This window comes from Mesocricetus auratus, unplaced genomic scaffold, assembly GCF_017639785.1.
Source record: "Mesocricetus auratus isolate SY011 unplaced genomic scaffold, BCM_Maur_2.0 Super-Scaffold_100027, whole genome shotgun sequence".
In the NCBI taxonomy this organism is placed as follows: Eukaryota; Metazoa; Chordata; class Mammalia; order Rodentia; family Cricetidae; genus Mesocricetus; species Mesocricetus auratus.
In genome coordinates, this window is record NW_024429208.1 from 11498780 (window position 1) to 11512875 (window position 14096).

General features: G+C 37.9%; 1 protein-coding gene across 12 annotated transcripts in view; it reads right to left on the reverse strand.

The window, feature by feature from the left end:
• Positions 1 to 14096, reverse strand: part of Pcdh15 (protocadherin related 15) — a 1295283-nt gene that overhangs the window by 26539 nt on the left and 1254648 nt on the right. For all 12 annotated transcript variants that reach the window (XR_005871270.1, XM_040732073.1, XM_040732072.1 and 9 more), the window contains one exon: positions 775 to 951. Coding sequence is in view for 11 of the 12 variants with exons in the window: in XM_040732073.1 (XP_040588007.1) it covers positions 775 to 951 (177 nt within the window). In the remaining variant the exon portion in view is untranslated. The remainder of the gene's footprint in view (positions 1 to 774; positions 952 to 14096) is intronic.

Here is a 14096-nt window from a genome sequence, read left to right on the forward strand (position 1 = left end):
CGAAAAGAAAAGAATATATGCACCGCTCTGAGAGTCTAGATCAGACTCATGAACTGTATTTACATATGACTGTGTATCGATGAACATTTTAATATCTTCCTCCCAATCTTCAGGGCACTAGGTGTCGCTAGAGTCTAGCAAAAACCTGGATACAGTCTTAGAGCAGATCAACAGCCAATGAAAACTATGTAATAACATTCTATTTAAGATTTCAGCCTTTCCCCATTGTTTTTTTTTCTGTCCTCCCCCTTTTCTCCTTCCTCCTTGCCCTTCTCTTCCTCTTTATTCTCCCAACCCCTTTCCTTTCTCTGTGGATTCTGCTATCATTTAAAATGTAGACAGTGCTTTTCCCTGTACCGAAACCTTATGAGTCAGGAGAATATCACACACTTTTATTTTCCTGTTCAAGAGTTGTAAGAAGACATAGGTTCTTCCTAATCATCAAGCCTGTTGAAGTCATTACAGGCAATCACCCTGGTTTGTTTTTCCCTGTTAGCCAGTGTCTTGCATCAGGAGTGTGAGGTTCTTATGAGGAGACCGCAAAGTGCTGTTTGGGCTCCTGACTTTAGCTGACTACTGCTGCTCCAGGTTTCTGACTTCAGTCCGGCCCATGTAGGACTTAGAAACAATGTGTGCGGATCCTATACTGTCCTCTGATTTCACTTTTAGCAACCTCTCAGTAGCTTTTAAACTTTAATTACCCTTAAATGTGAATTAGTTATAGGTTCTACTGTTACTGCGTAGATTACTATAATAAAAAAAAAAACCACTTACTTAAAAAGCTCATTTCTGTCAATGGCTCTGTTGGTCTGGGGGTCGATGGCGTAGACAGTCAGGTCGCACTTGCTATAGTCTTCTAGGGAGAAGGCATCTCCGTGGCGGCGGGCACCAATGGACTCTACCACAACCTTGGCACCAGGAATTTGATCCTGAACATAGCGATCCAGAATCCTATATTACAAAATAACAGATAAATATTACATTCTGATGGACTTAGTGAGAATTAAAAAAAATCACCCTGAACCATTGGAAAAAGCCTATGTGGGGCTTCAGCATTCACCTCTGAAGGATGTTGGAGGATGACTAAGAGCAAGAGGTTATCAACCATGTGCCATTTAAGTCTCAACTTCTGAATTTAAGATGTCACTTGAGTGTTGACCTTGCTCATGGGAAATGTCAGCTATATCGTACAAATGATGCTGACCCTGCCTTAAAAAGGCCACAGGACACTGGGACTCTCTACATGTGTTGTTGATGTCATGCGTGACACCTCTACGGGAGTATATGACACTAGCAACATGCTAGTGTCAGTGGAGGAATAGGACACCTGCTCTCCCAAGGACATAAAGATCCTCAGAACATGGTTGCAATGGAAGATGTAGACATGTTTGGTGAGTTTGCAAGATTAAATAGTTCATGGGCATCTCAGAAGCTACTTAGGATAAAATATAAAAATTTAAAAGATGTATTATCATCTGATACAGAAAAAATATTTGATAGAAAAGATAGAAATGATATTAGCCAGGAGATAATTTCTTAGAAGTTATAACTTTAGTTCTATAACTTGATCTTAGTTGAAAATACCTATTATTAACATTTGATGTTTTCTATATTTCTATAAATAGGAATTTCTTTAATAACTTCTTTATTATTAAAACATTATATCATGAACCCTTGTAGAGCACATTAGAGTATATATTAAGGACTTATACTAAATGGAAATGTATTAACAATATCCACATGTGTCAATTTCCTTTGAGATAGGGTCTCACTATGTAGCACAAGATGACCTAAATCCACACAACACAGTCTTTTTGTACAAAACCCTTTTTTACCTCTAACACCTGCATTCTTAGGTTGTTTCAACATATTTTTCTTCAGCTTCCTGGTTCCCTTTCATTTTATGTCCTTTCATGTTACCATGACACATAGGGAGCTTAACAAAATTACCATCTTATTAAAAGATAATAATATCTTTTATTATTGAATTTTGAATTTGAAACCAATATACATATACAATATAATGTAATAATATTGCCTTCATGCATATTATCCTACTACAAGGCTTTGTACATTGCCATAGAAAACCCCATAGAAAAAGCTTTCTGGGAGACTCCAGTGGACTTTGATTGGACAATTAACAGACATTCTGTATCCTGGCTCCTCCTGGTTCCCTGCCTAGGAACTGTATTACTAACAACTCTTATCTTTACTTCTTTGTTACATCTCTACCTAGGCACTAGTCAAGGATTCCTTTCCTCTCTACACCTGGCTGCCATACAGTTATAACCATGATGCACCTTGGAGGTACCCTAGATAAACCTATTGGAGGAGGTACCCCAACTGCTGTGTCTGAAAACCCCACCAAGCAGCTTTGGTCAGTGTCCCAATCCCCTATGGTTACCTCTACAGAGAGGGGGATAATAAGGACAGGCAGTTTAAGCATAGGGGCCTCAGTTCATGTCCTCAGCCATAAGCTGAAAACGTTCTTGGTCCTGTCCTGGCTGAAGGAAAAACCATTCAGGAGTCTAAAGAATGGATAGTCCAGACATTCCAGTTGGACAGGTCAGTGATCTGGCTAACACAGAACAGTGTGTACACCTTCAGCTATGGCAAAGAGAATGGAGGACAAAATAGCCCTTTAAGGAGATGTTGTAAAACTCTTTCCTAGAATTCCCACCTTCCAGCACCGTAGCTGAGAGAGCATTGCCAGCCTGCTTGCTTTCCTGAATTACTCAGAAAACTGTGGCTTTCCATTTTCCCTTCTCTTTAGGGCTTTGGGCTTCACCTTTTCTCTGAAGCTCTCCTCCCCACATGTGGATGCTTCTTAACCACATAGCTGGCCTCCACACAGGTTTCACTCAAACCACAAAACATTTGTCCTTTTGTGTTCCATGTCTCTCTTCTAGGCACTTGCTAAGATTTACAGCTTGCCTACCTGTTGTTTTTTCCTTTCAACTCAATAAAATTGTCCTTGATGTCCCTTTGGAATCCATTCTTAATAAGACTAAGAACCCTAAGAGTAGACCCTGGCACCCCTAATGAGTGTGACTCTTCCCGGTCCCCTCCATATGTAGACCCACAGTATTCTTCCTAGAGATTCTTCTAGGAGAAACCCACAGCTTTCCCATGGGTGTGTCTTTCTGTGTTCCCCCCTCTCTTTATACTTACAGTTAAAGCCTGTATTTGAATCCCCACTCTATTTCATTACAGAAAAAAGTCTTGAGCGCAGGCTGCGCATGTCTGCAGTCCTAGAATTTGGGAGGTGGAGACGGGGCTCAAAGGCTTAAGGTTGTCGCTGCACAATATGGTCTATATGAGAATTGTCTAAAACAACAAACAGCCAAACACACAAAATGTGCAGCCCACACTTCCTTGAATTTGCCTCCTGTTTTGTTTCAACAGTGCTGGGATTATTGATATGGGCTACCATCCTGGTTAAATTTGTCTGTAGACTTAATACTCCTTTTGGGATATATCTTTGAAGTATGTAAGAAAGCAACATATTTGAAAATGTGAGTACAGCTAGAAATAACGTTGTTTCAAATATCAAACTGACCCACTTTCTGCTCTATTAAAAATGCACTGTCTTACGAGTCCAGTGCGTGCTATTTTTACCCTTATTACAAGAGAAATCAAGATCTTAACTCGGGAAGAAATTTGTATAACAGTTCACGCTAGGAGATGCTGCCAATTACAGTGAAATGTTTTGTTTGCTTGATTGATCTTAGACTTTTGTAGGCCAGATGCTTGAAGCCCGCCTGCTCTGTTTTACATTTATTTCACTCATTAGTTTCTTCACTTTTTCAGGTTCTTTCTAGTGAGACTCTCCAAAGAACAAATAAAGCATGGAAGACTAATGGAGAGGAGAAAGCCACTTTCCAAACACTGTGAATGTCTGACTGTGATCCACGGATGAATAGGGAAAGGGGCCTTGACTAACAGCAATATTGATCCGTATTTTATGATTTCTCTTTCTCCCCAAGAGATCTATGCTTACAGTAATAATAAAATCCCAACAGTCACATAAAATGCACATGATGTAAGAAGGGCCTCCACATCAAATCACATCACAATTTTGACATTCTGTAGGCACAGACAGCACTAACACAGCTTTGGAAACCAAAGGCTTGGCTTTAGCATTCAATTCTTTTACATAGCAGTTGCGTAATATTAGACTAGTGACTATAAGTTTATAGAGTTTTAAGTTCTTTAAATGTATTTACACTTTAATATATTACATTTATTATATATATATTAAATAAAAATAACAAAATCATTTCGTGCATGGAATTGTGTGTGTTATTAACTAAACAGACTAAAATTTCCTTCCCCCCACTTTAACTGGACACACAGTATTCCACAAGATTTGGTTGGGCTTAAACATTTGTATTAGGAAGCCTCTAGCTTTGATCTAATTCAAGATATTTAATTAATTGGTGGGATTATTAAAACAAAATCACAATTGGTAAGTCAAACAAACAATGTGAACATGTGGTTAAACATTTCAGAAGGTTGCTATGGCTCCCATTGCCTTAGTTTCATAGTGCATGACTTACAGGTTGCATTAGGCATACTTTGATATGTTCCAAGGACTGCATATTAGCCTATGGAGAGGAAACTTCAATGTAACACTACAGGGTGGTATACAACTCAAAGTGTGGTTGAATGAGAAAAGTATCACTGATTCCTTCATAGTTGCAAAGACCCCAAAATAAATGAAGCCTAAAAATAAACTGTGCCCTCTAAAATGTAACAATGGCTAATCTCTGAAAAAATTGTCTTGATATGAAATATATAAGTGAGAAATTTATATTAATTTGAGTTCTCCCTATCTTTTCCTAAAACATGTAAAACTAAACTAAAACATTTTAAAATGATAACATATTTTGTAAATGTATTTTGTTCCTCATCTTCTGTGTACACATACTAAAAATTTTTTACCTTCATCTTTATTATACATTGTGTGTGTTTGTGTGTGTGAAGGTCTGCATTGTTCCTAGCACATAGTAATGGACGTGAAGTATACACACCTCTTTGGTAGTCTAATTTCAGTCCTTTGGATCAGATGCCTAGAATAATGTTAGATCTCATGGTAATTTTATTTTTCACAAGTTTTGGGAAACGTCCTTCATGATTTTCATAGTAGTTACATCTTTTTTTTTATCTCATTCACAACATATAACTATTCCTCTTTCTACCCACGATCAATAACGCTCTTTTTCATGTTATTTTGAAAGCATTTTAAAAATAATATCTAACCTCAAAGGGTCAAGGTGGTATCTCATTGTGGCCTTGACTCGTGTCTTTGTGATGGCTGGATGAACATCTGCTTCATGCAGCTGTGGTCCATTTGTGTGTGTTCTCTGAAAATGCTTTTGTGTGTGTGTGTGTGTGTGTGTCAAATGACCATTTTTATTGGGTTATCCCATACAAAGCTAAATGTGGTGAAAGATTTGAATATAAAACTTGAAACTAGATAACCCAGGAGATCATATGGGAGGAAGTTTTAGCATTAGACTAAGTAATATCTTCCTGAATGTCATGATAAAATATATAATAAAAATAGTAAAATATAATTTAAATAAAAACATGAAAAGAAGGAAACTATGGGTTTTCCCTCCTTTCTCTGAGCCCCTTAACCTTACAGCCCAATGTTTCCATTTAGTAGAAATAACATCGGGGTATGTCATTCTCTAATCTTACTTGATTGTTTTCCTCCTACATTTTTTTCTATCTTTAACTACTCTACCCCAAAACAGAAGAGTTCTTTTCCCTGCCCTAGTCCCAAGTGACTCCAAGAGACCATACTTGCTCATGAGTCCCATTCTTAGAGTTCTTGTCGCATGGCATGCCCTACACACAAGGATGGTTACGTGCCACCCTTGTTTCAGGCCTCTGGTGCTGTCTATGTTTATCCTGATCTCTATTCTCATCCTGATCCTGCATCTTCAAAGATGTTCCAATACATCTCCATGTGCTGAAGCTAGCACCAGGGGTGGCTGGTATGTGCATTGTTATTTTGATGGCTAGCAGCAGCTAAGCCCTTGTCCTTCTAATTGCTGACAGAGACTTGAGCAGTTTCCCTATTCCTCAGTCTTTGTAAATCAAACAGATTCCATATTTCACATTTGTGGAAAGTTACAACAATCGCTACCGTCTTTGACAGAAATTTATATTCTAGCTATCAGTTTAGTCATTAAATTTGCTGTGAATCAGAACTTCAAAACTCAGAAATTACCTGAGTGTCTTTCAGAAGGCTACTGAATAAATAAACCACGATAAATCTGTTAAGTAGCTATTCTGACATTGGTAAACTTGAAGGTAAAACCAGAAACTGAAATGGGAGGGGACAATTTTTTTGATTATTGCACAAAAGCATGGACTTTGAGTTCCATTTCTGACCTCATTAGAGAAACATCCTGGAGTGTCCAAAGGGTTACTACCTAGGCAAGACTTTCTGATATAGAACCAAGAGGTAGTACCCCTCTCCCTTAAGACAATGCCCATACCAGGAGCCAAATGTGACTGACAATATATAGACAGGCCGCTCCCTACTCCCGGAAAGCTGTCTGTTCAAGAAACTTTAAAAAATTATGTAAATCCCAATAAGTATGTAAGTTAGCATAATGCCCTCTAAGCCATTGCGTGCTCTCTCTCTTTTCCCCTTCTACTGTTCTGTAGTAAACTATGTTTGCCTTCAATACCTATATCTGTGTGTTCATCTGAATTGTTTTGATGGAAAACACAAGGATTAGGGAGCAGAGAAGAGCTAGAGTGACATCCCAGCAATATATGCACTTACTGAAGTACTACTCAGTGATAAAATGAAATGAGCTATCTAGCCCTGAAACTGTAGAGCAACCTTAGACTGTTATTATGAAGGAAGCCAACTTGAAAAGGCTGCATACCGAATAACTCCAAACATTGTTGTCCTCCAGTTTCCATAGAGATGGTTTTAGAACTCTTAGGGAATTGCAAAGTCTGTGAATTGTAAGTTCTTTTTGCAAAATGCCATAGCATTTGCATTTAATCTATCTGTATCCTGCCAAACCATCTCTACATGACTAATGATGTCTAATATACAGTGAATATACCATATAGATAGCTGCCATACTGGTTTGTTTGTCTATACATGTTCAGCATTAATTATGTTTTTCTTTTAAAATTTTGAACCACAATTTGGTTAAATCCATAATATGTGGCCTATAGATGTATAAGGACAATTCTACAGTACATTCTAGAGCCAACAAAACCAAAGACTAAAAAAAAAAAAAAAAGAGTGTGTACTTGGGATCAGGTAAGGGAAGAATGACATCAAAACATTGGACAAAACTTACTATACCTGAATCAGATACTCAGAAACTGGTTTTTCTAAGGATGAATGAGAACTGAGTCCTCATTTGGGCTACAAGGTGACTAAAATGAACGACAGATCAACACCTCCTCTTTCATTTTGTGTGTGTTTCTGCTTGACTATGCACAGACATTTTAATCCCTCAAGGAATGTCTAAATTTGTCTCATCTCCCTTCAAGGATGAAAGCAAAACAAAGGTTATTGTCCCGAGTCAGCATCACCTGAGAATTCAGGAAGAACAAGAATTCAGAGGAGTCAGACCCCTCTACATATTAGGGAAATTATCTATGAGGGTAGGTCTGTATTATGTAACAGACATACTTACCTAGAAACCAGATTGGTACCCTATGGTGATGACACCAGTTAATAGATTAACAGTCCATCAGATTTCCTAGTAGGACACCAAGTCTGAGACAAAGATGGGTCAGTGACATGCTGGGCCATGCCTTGACTAACACTGCTTAATTATGTATATTCTTGGATTCTTTATTTGAACATACATCTCATGTCAGCAGCTAGGAAGCAGATTTGGGGGTCACTGGTTGCCTCTGTCTGTCCTTCCCAATACGGCCATATAGAATTAATCTCCCCTCTTTTCTTTCCACCATTCATCTCTTTAATCAGCACCATCGGAATGGCTGGTCAAGCTTAGCATGTTGAAGCCCTAGGAATCTAGGGTTGCTTCTTAAAGCTCCGGTTACACACATTGTTCATATCCATAGAATGTATTATGCCAAGGCTTAATCATAATGCAAATTCTGGACTTAAGTGATAATTGTGTCTCAAAAGAATTCTGTTACATAATGCAATTCAACTGTAAAGAATACAGCACATTCAGGGCTGGAGAGATGGCTCAGCTGTTAAAGGCTAGGCTCCCAACCAAAAATATAAGAATACAGCATAAAGTTGGATATGTTAGTAATGCTGACTAAGGGGGGATGAGGCTCATGGAGAATCTCCATGATTCCTTTTTAATATTCTCTAAAAAGTAAGTTTAATAAACTCCAGTGATATTTGAAGAATAAAAGTCAGAACAAGGTTAACCGCAAAATCCTACAAATATCCTACAAATAAAATGTTTTAGGCAATTGCTATTTTAAAATTAAAGAAATAATCCTTTATCATTAGGTAGTATGACCTACAATAGGTTCTTTGAGAATGACATTTCATTCATATTGAGTAACAGCAAGTGTGAATTTAATGATATGAATTCCAATGTGAAAAAGGATACATTGGCTTAAAGTTCAAATGTATGCAGGTGAGAGAAAATAGCATGAAGTAGGTGTGTTTCCTCAAAACTAACAGTAATTCCTGTCACGTGTCCATTTATCAAACATTCATATATGAGTCAGAGTATATTTGAATGATAGAAATATTACTTTAAATGTGTAGAGTCATTTGTCAGCTACCTATTCTTTAGTGTGAATAAATACAACTGTTACATATATACTGTTTTAATAAGAGGATTTAGTCAACATTTTGAAAATGTAACAATGGTGCTTGCTCATTGCCATGCACACATAAAAAGAAGGTATGGGGTGGCTGCATTTCTTACATCGCTACTGTATACTTTAGCCTCATATAGGTTTAGCCAGAATGAAAATGAGAGCATATCTGTAGCATTATCCCAAAACAATGAATTGAAGATGACTGACCAATAACAAGAAGAAAAGTTGTCCTGAGTTTAAATTCTCACCATTAATAAGTCAATTTAAAATATAAAAACTAATATAACAGGAGCCTGAGACAAGGACTCCCACCAGAAATGCTGTGATGGCCTGGCTAGAAGCACAGATCTATGGCGCCAATCTAATGTTTGGAGCTGGTGTGAGAATGGAGAGCACATCCCATCAGCGTTAGGGCTAGAAAGTGGCTTCTTTCCACTCCAATAGGCTTTGAACAGAGTGAACGAAGCAGGGAGAACCTGTGACCTATGCCCTCCTTTTCCAGGTCTTCTCTAATTGATTTTGAAGGTTGAGAGTGTGTTACTTTGTTCCCTTAAACTCACAGCCTCCTCCCTCAGCCTCCTAGTGTTGGACCTACAGGCATGTAGCACCATGCCTGGCTACCTTCGTCTTTTAAAGGCTCATGCCTTCTCACTTTGTATTCTAAATTAAAGAAAACATTTTTATGTCACAGCAGTTGATACACAGAAAAGCAATGTGTTCACCTCAAAAGAACACACAGGTTCTAGCTCCAGAAGGTCCCAGATTAGAGTCAGAGCAAAGGAATGCAAAGAGGACAAGGATGGAGACTACACTTTATTCTGAGGAGAAAAACAGACAACACAGACAGACAAACCTCTCCTAGAGAAGGTTCCACACACTGCAGCAAGGATGTACCCGCATAACTCACTGTAACCCAGTGTGTCCCCCAAAAACTTGCAACAAACCTTGCCAACCCCTTCGAAGGTGAAGATGACATAGAAAACATTTTCTTCAAAGTCAACTCTGAATGTAATATTAATACTTTTCAATTAGTTCCACAAAACAAAGTCTTCTACAAAAAAGGGAATGCTACCAAATCCTTTCCACAAAAAATTATCTTAATACCAAAACCCAATGATGATACAACTACAACAAAGAAAACCACAGACCAGTAAATACAAAATTCTCAGAAGGATACTTGCAATCAAGAATTGTCCTGAAGATGCAAGGTTGGTTCAACACACACAAATCAGATCAAGTGGATAGAAAACATTGTGATGGATGCAGAAATCGAATTTGAAAATATTTAACAGGCCTTCATGATCAAAATCATGACAGAAATACAGTATGCCTGTAAACAACAGAGACGATATACAACTCTCTGTTACTTTTCTATTGCTATGATAAAATGCCATGACTGAGGTTCCTTATAAAAGGACACATTTAGTTTGGGGCTCACGGTTACAGATGGTTAGAGTTCATTACCTTGATGGGGTGGGCATGGGCAGCAGGTAGCTAGATGTGGTGCTAGAGCAGTAGCCAAGAACTCACATCTTAAGACGTAGCCACAAAGCAGAGAGGGAGATACTGGGAATGGTGTGTATCTTTTAAAGTCTTGAAGTTTGAACCCAGTGACATACATCCTCCAGCAAGGCCACACCTTAAAATCCTTCCAAACAGTTCACCAACTGGGGAGCAAAATTCAAGTGTATCTCCATGGGGTCATTCTCATTGAAATCACCACAATAGCACAACTAAAATTATGCCATATGGGGTAAAGTTAAGAGCATCACCTCCAGAGTCAGGAGCAGGACACAGGGGCCCACTTACTTCTCTCTCATGAAGTCATCGCTGGAGCAATAAAAGAGAGAAACACACAAAAGAGATGGGAATATGAAAGGAAGAAACCAAGAAGTTTCTGTTTGCAGATGGCATGATTCTATACTCAAAAGACCCCAGAGAACCTAAAATTTCATTTTAAATATATTAAACTCTTTCAATAAAATGTCAGGATACAAAATTAATATATAGGTATCAGTAGCCTTCATATATTGCAACAATTAACCCACAAAGGAAGACATTAGGAAAAATGTCCCCTTTATAATAGCTTCAAAACAATAATGTACATATGAAAGTTAAAGACCTCCCCCCCATATACAATAAAATCTTCAGGAAATAGAGAAAAAGAAATTAAAGATGAATTTTCAGGATTAAAAGCACAGAAGTACCTATATTTTCAAGAGTAAGCTACAGGATCAATACCATTCCCATAAAAATTCCAATTCTATTTTTCATAAAACTAGGAAAACAATCTAAGAGTTCATATGGAACCACAAAATCAAACACTAAAGCAATGCTAAGGACAAACAACATAGACAAAGGTGTCATGGTACACGGTCTCAATTTATACCACAGGGTTTTAGCAACAATGATACTAGCATAAGAGGAGAGGTAGATGGATGGAAATGAATTGAGAACAAGCTTATAAGCTGATATAGCTATGAGAACCCAGATGTAAACCAACATAGCTATATGAACCTGGACATAAGCCAGCATAGCTATGAGAACCTAGACTCCATCTGGCTTGAATTGTGCAGGGCCTATGCACAATGGCATAGTCTCTGTGACTTCATATTGTACCAGTCCTGCTGTGTGCAGAAGACACTGTCTCCTTGGTGCCAGTCATCATCATTGACTCTTAAAACTCTTTCCACCTCCTTTTCCACACAGCCCCTGGGGCCCCCATCGGAGGTGTATATCCTCATACACATCCTATTGAGTTCACTTAGTGTTGTCTGTTGGAATGCTGACTGAGCTTGTTGACTTAATCTTGTGAAGGCAACTGTATCTTCATCAAGTTCATGAATGTAATGACTCTATTATGATGCCTGGAATTTTCTTGGTGTTTCACTGACAACACAAAAAGCTCTACCTAGAGCTTGTCAACACATTTCCTTTTTTTCCAGAAGGAGAATGAAATGTGTCAACATATATGGCAGACGGTGGGAGAGCCTCTAGCTGGCTGGTCCCCAGACGTCCTGAACTTCTTGATTCCGTTCCTTCAGGGAATCTTACCCAACTAAGCTTAAGTACCAGGCCAGGTGTCCCATACCACTTTCTCCATTGGAGGGACTCTCTCTATGATATTCCACAAGGTAAAATATTTCCCCTTGTCTAGAACTAGACTCTGAAAGATTTTCTTTTTTTACAATAATTGGTTTCGTGTTGTGAACTTTGTAACTGAGTCTATTCCTTTTTTTTTTTTTTTACATTTTTTTCTCTGTGTAGCTTTGGAGCCTGTCTGGGCACGTGCTCTGTAGACCAGACTGACCTTGAACTCACAGAGATCTGCCTGCCTCAGCCTACTGTGTGCTGGGATTAAAAGCGTGTGCCACCACTACCTGGCTTAACTGTGTCTATTCAATTTATATTTGTTTGTTTAGTTTGCTGACTCCTGGGCTTCATGCTAATTGTCCAATGATTTGTGATGATTCTGTGATATTTGAAAGGCTCTTTAGTGATTGTGCTATCTAGAAAACTCCGTGGTGATGGCTCATAGGCTCAGTGGTTGCTCGGTCATGTCTGTAAGGCTTTGAAGCCTCTCTATCCTCTCTATATATTATTTGTTGTTGTGAGCTCTTTATTTCATTTTTCTGAACTTATTTTCAGTGTATTATATCGAAGTATACTAAACAAGTCACTGTAAAATATTTTCATTCTCTTTGGGGTAAGGTAGACCACTAAGAATAATTCAATGTAGGAGCCAATACACATGAGACATAGACAAAAGGATCTAAAACACTACTTGTCACGCTGCTGATACAAACAGAATTTCTTAAATGTGTGTGGTTAAATTTCCCATGATAAGAAGCAGTAGCTCAGACAAAAAAATCACGAATAAACTTTAGACAGTTACGAGAAAAACCATATGCCCAATTCAGAAAATACGAAATTGATAGCTGCTGGTCAGAGCACAGGTCCTGACTAAAAGATTCATTGATTTGATTCCCTCCTGGGTTGGATTATAAAATAATAAGCTGTTCTATTTGACAAAAGTTCTATGTTTTAGAGCATAAAATATTATAATGCTAAATTATTCATTTGGTATCTATGGAGAAGAAGAGTACTTCAAAGGGGACAGAGGGTTACTACACAAGCTCATCTCTGTAACAACATCTTGAAAGGAGAGTGGCTAGTGCCATGCCTATCTTCACAGGGCAACTGCTTTCTACTTAGTTTCTGATGCAAAAGTACTTGGTGCAAATGTTAAAAAAATAAGTCAAATGGAATAATCTTATATTTGGAGAGAATAAAACAGATAAATGATATCTAACATAGGCTATTCTCTATCTTTATCACCCTTAATCTTCAAGGTATTTTAAAAATGAAAATCTAGTTAAATAAGCAACTACAAAAGGATATTTTTCTCATTATTTTAGTGGTTTAGTGATTCTGGGGGAGCGTGCTTGGTAGATAAAGATGCTTACCTCGAAAGCAAGATAACCTGAGTGCTAATTCCCAGCACTCATGCAAATGTCAGGAGTGGCCACATGTGCCTGTAATCTCTGTGTCATAGGATAGATACTGGTGAAACTGGGGAGCTCACTACCTATCCAGCCTAGTCAAAACAGACCTGAGTTCTTTAAGAGACCCTGTCTCAAAAAGTAGCGTGGGAGCAATAGAACATGCCTTCCAATGTCCTCTTCTGGCCTCTGCATGTATGCACATCACACACACACCACACACACACTCACTCACACACAATGATTCTTACAAAATACATAACCTAAACATAATAGCTAAGCCTTGAATGATATTTTAACATATTATTTTATATTGTTAAAGAAGCATAAAAAATAGCACAGATATGTGCTTGATTTTTCTATATCTAATCAGAGAGCTAATCAATGTACTACCTTTCTATAAATGTATCTATCACAATAGAAACTGATGCAGTTTTGACTATAAGCATCCCTAGTAGAGACAATGACAGACGATGACTGTTATGGACATTAAAACAAGAATCAAATCTTAGAAGAAGCAAACAAACAGGTTGTCCTAAAGGAATCTTTACACAGGGTATCCAGAGGGATCTTTTAAACAGAAAAATCAAAAATGATTTTCTTTTAGTTTGTCTGTTTTGATTTTCATGTCTTTTTCCTGTTTTGTTCATTTAAGAACAGATGGTAATTAAAATTCTGCCACAGGATACTTCAACACAAACCAGATATATGTATGTGTACTTGTTTTAGGTATCAAAGAAGATATTACTTCCCGTACATGATGACTGATGCAAAATGTTTTCTAAATGC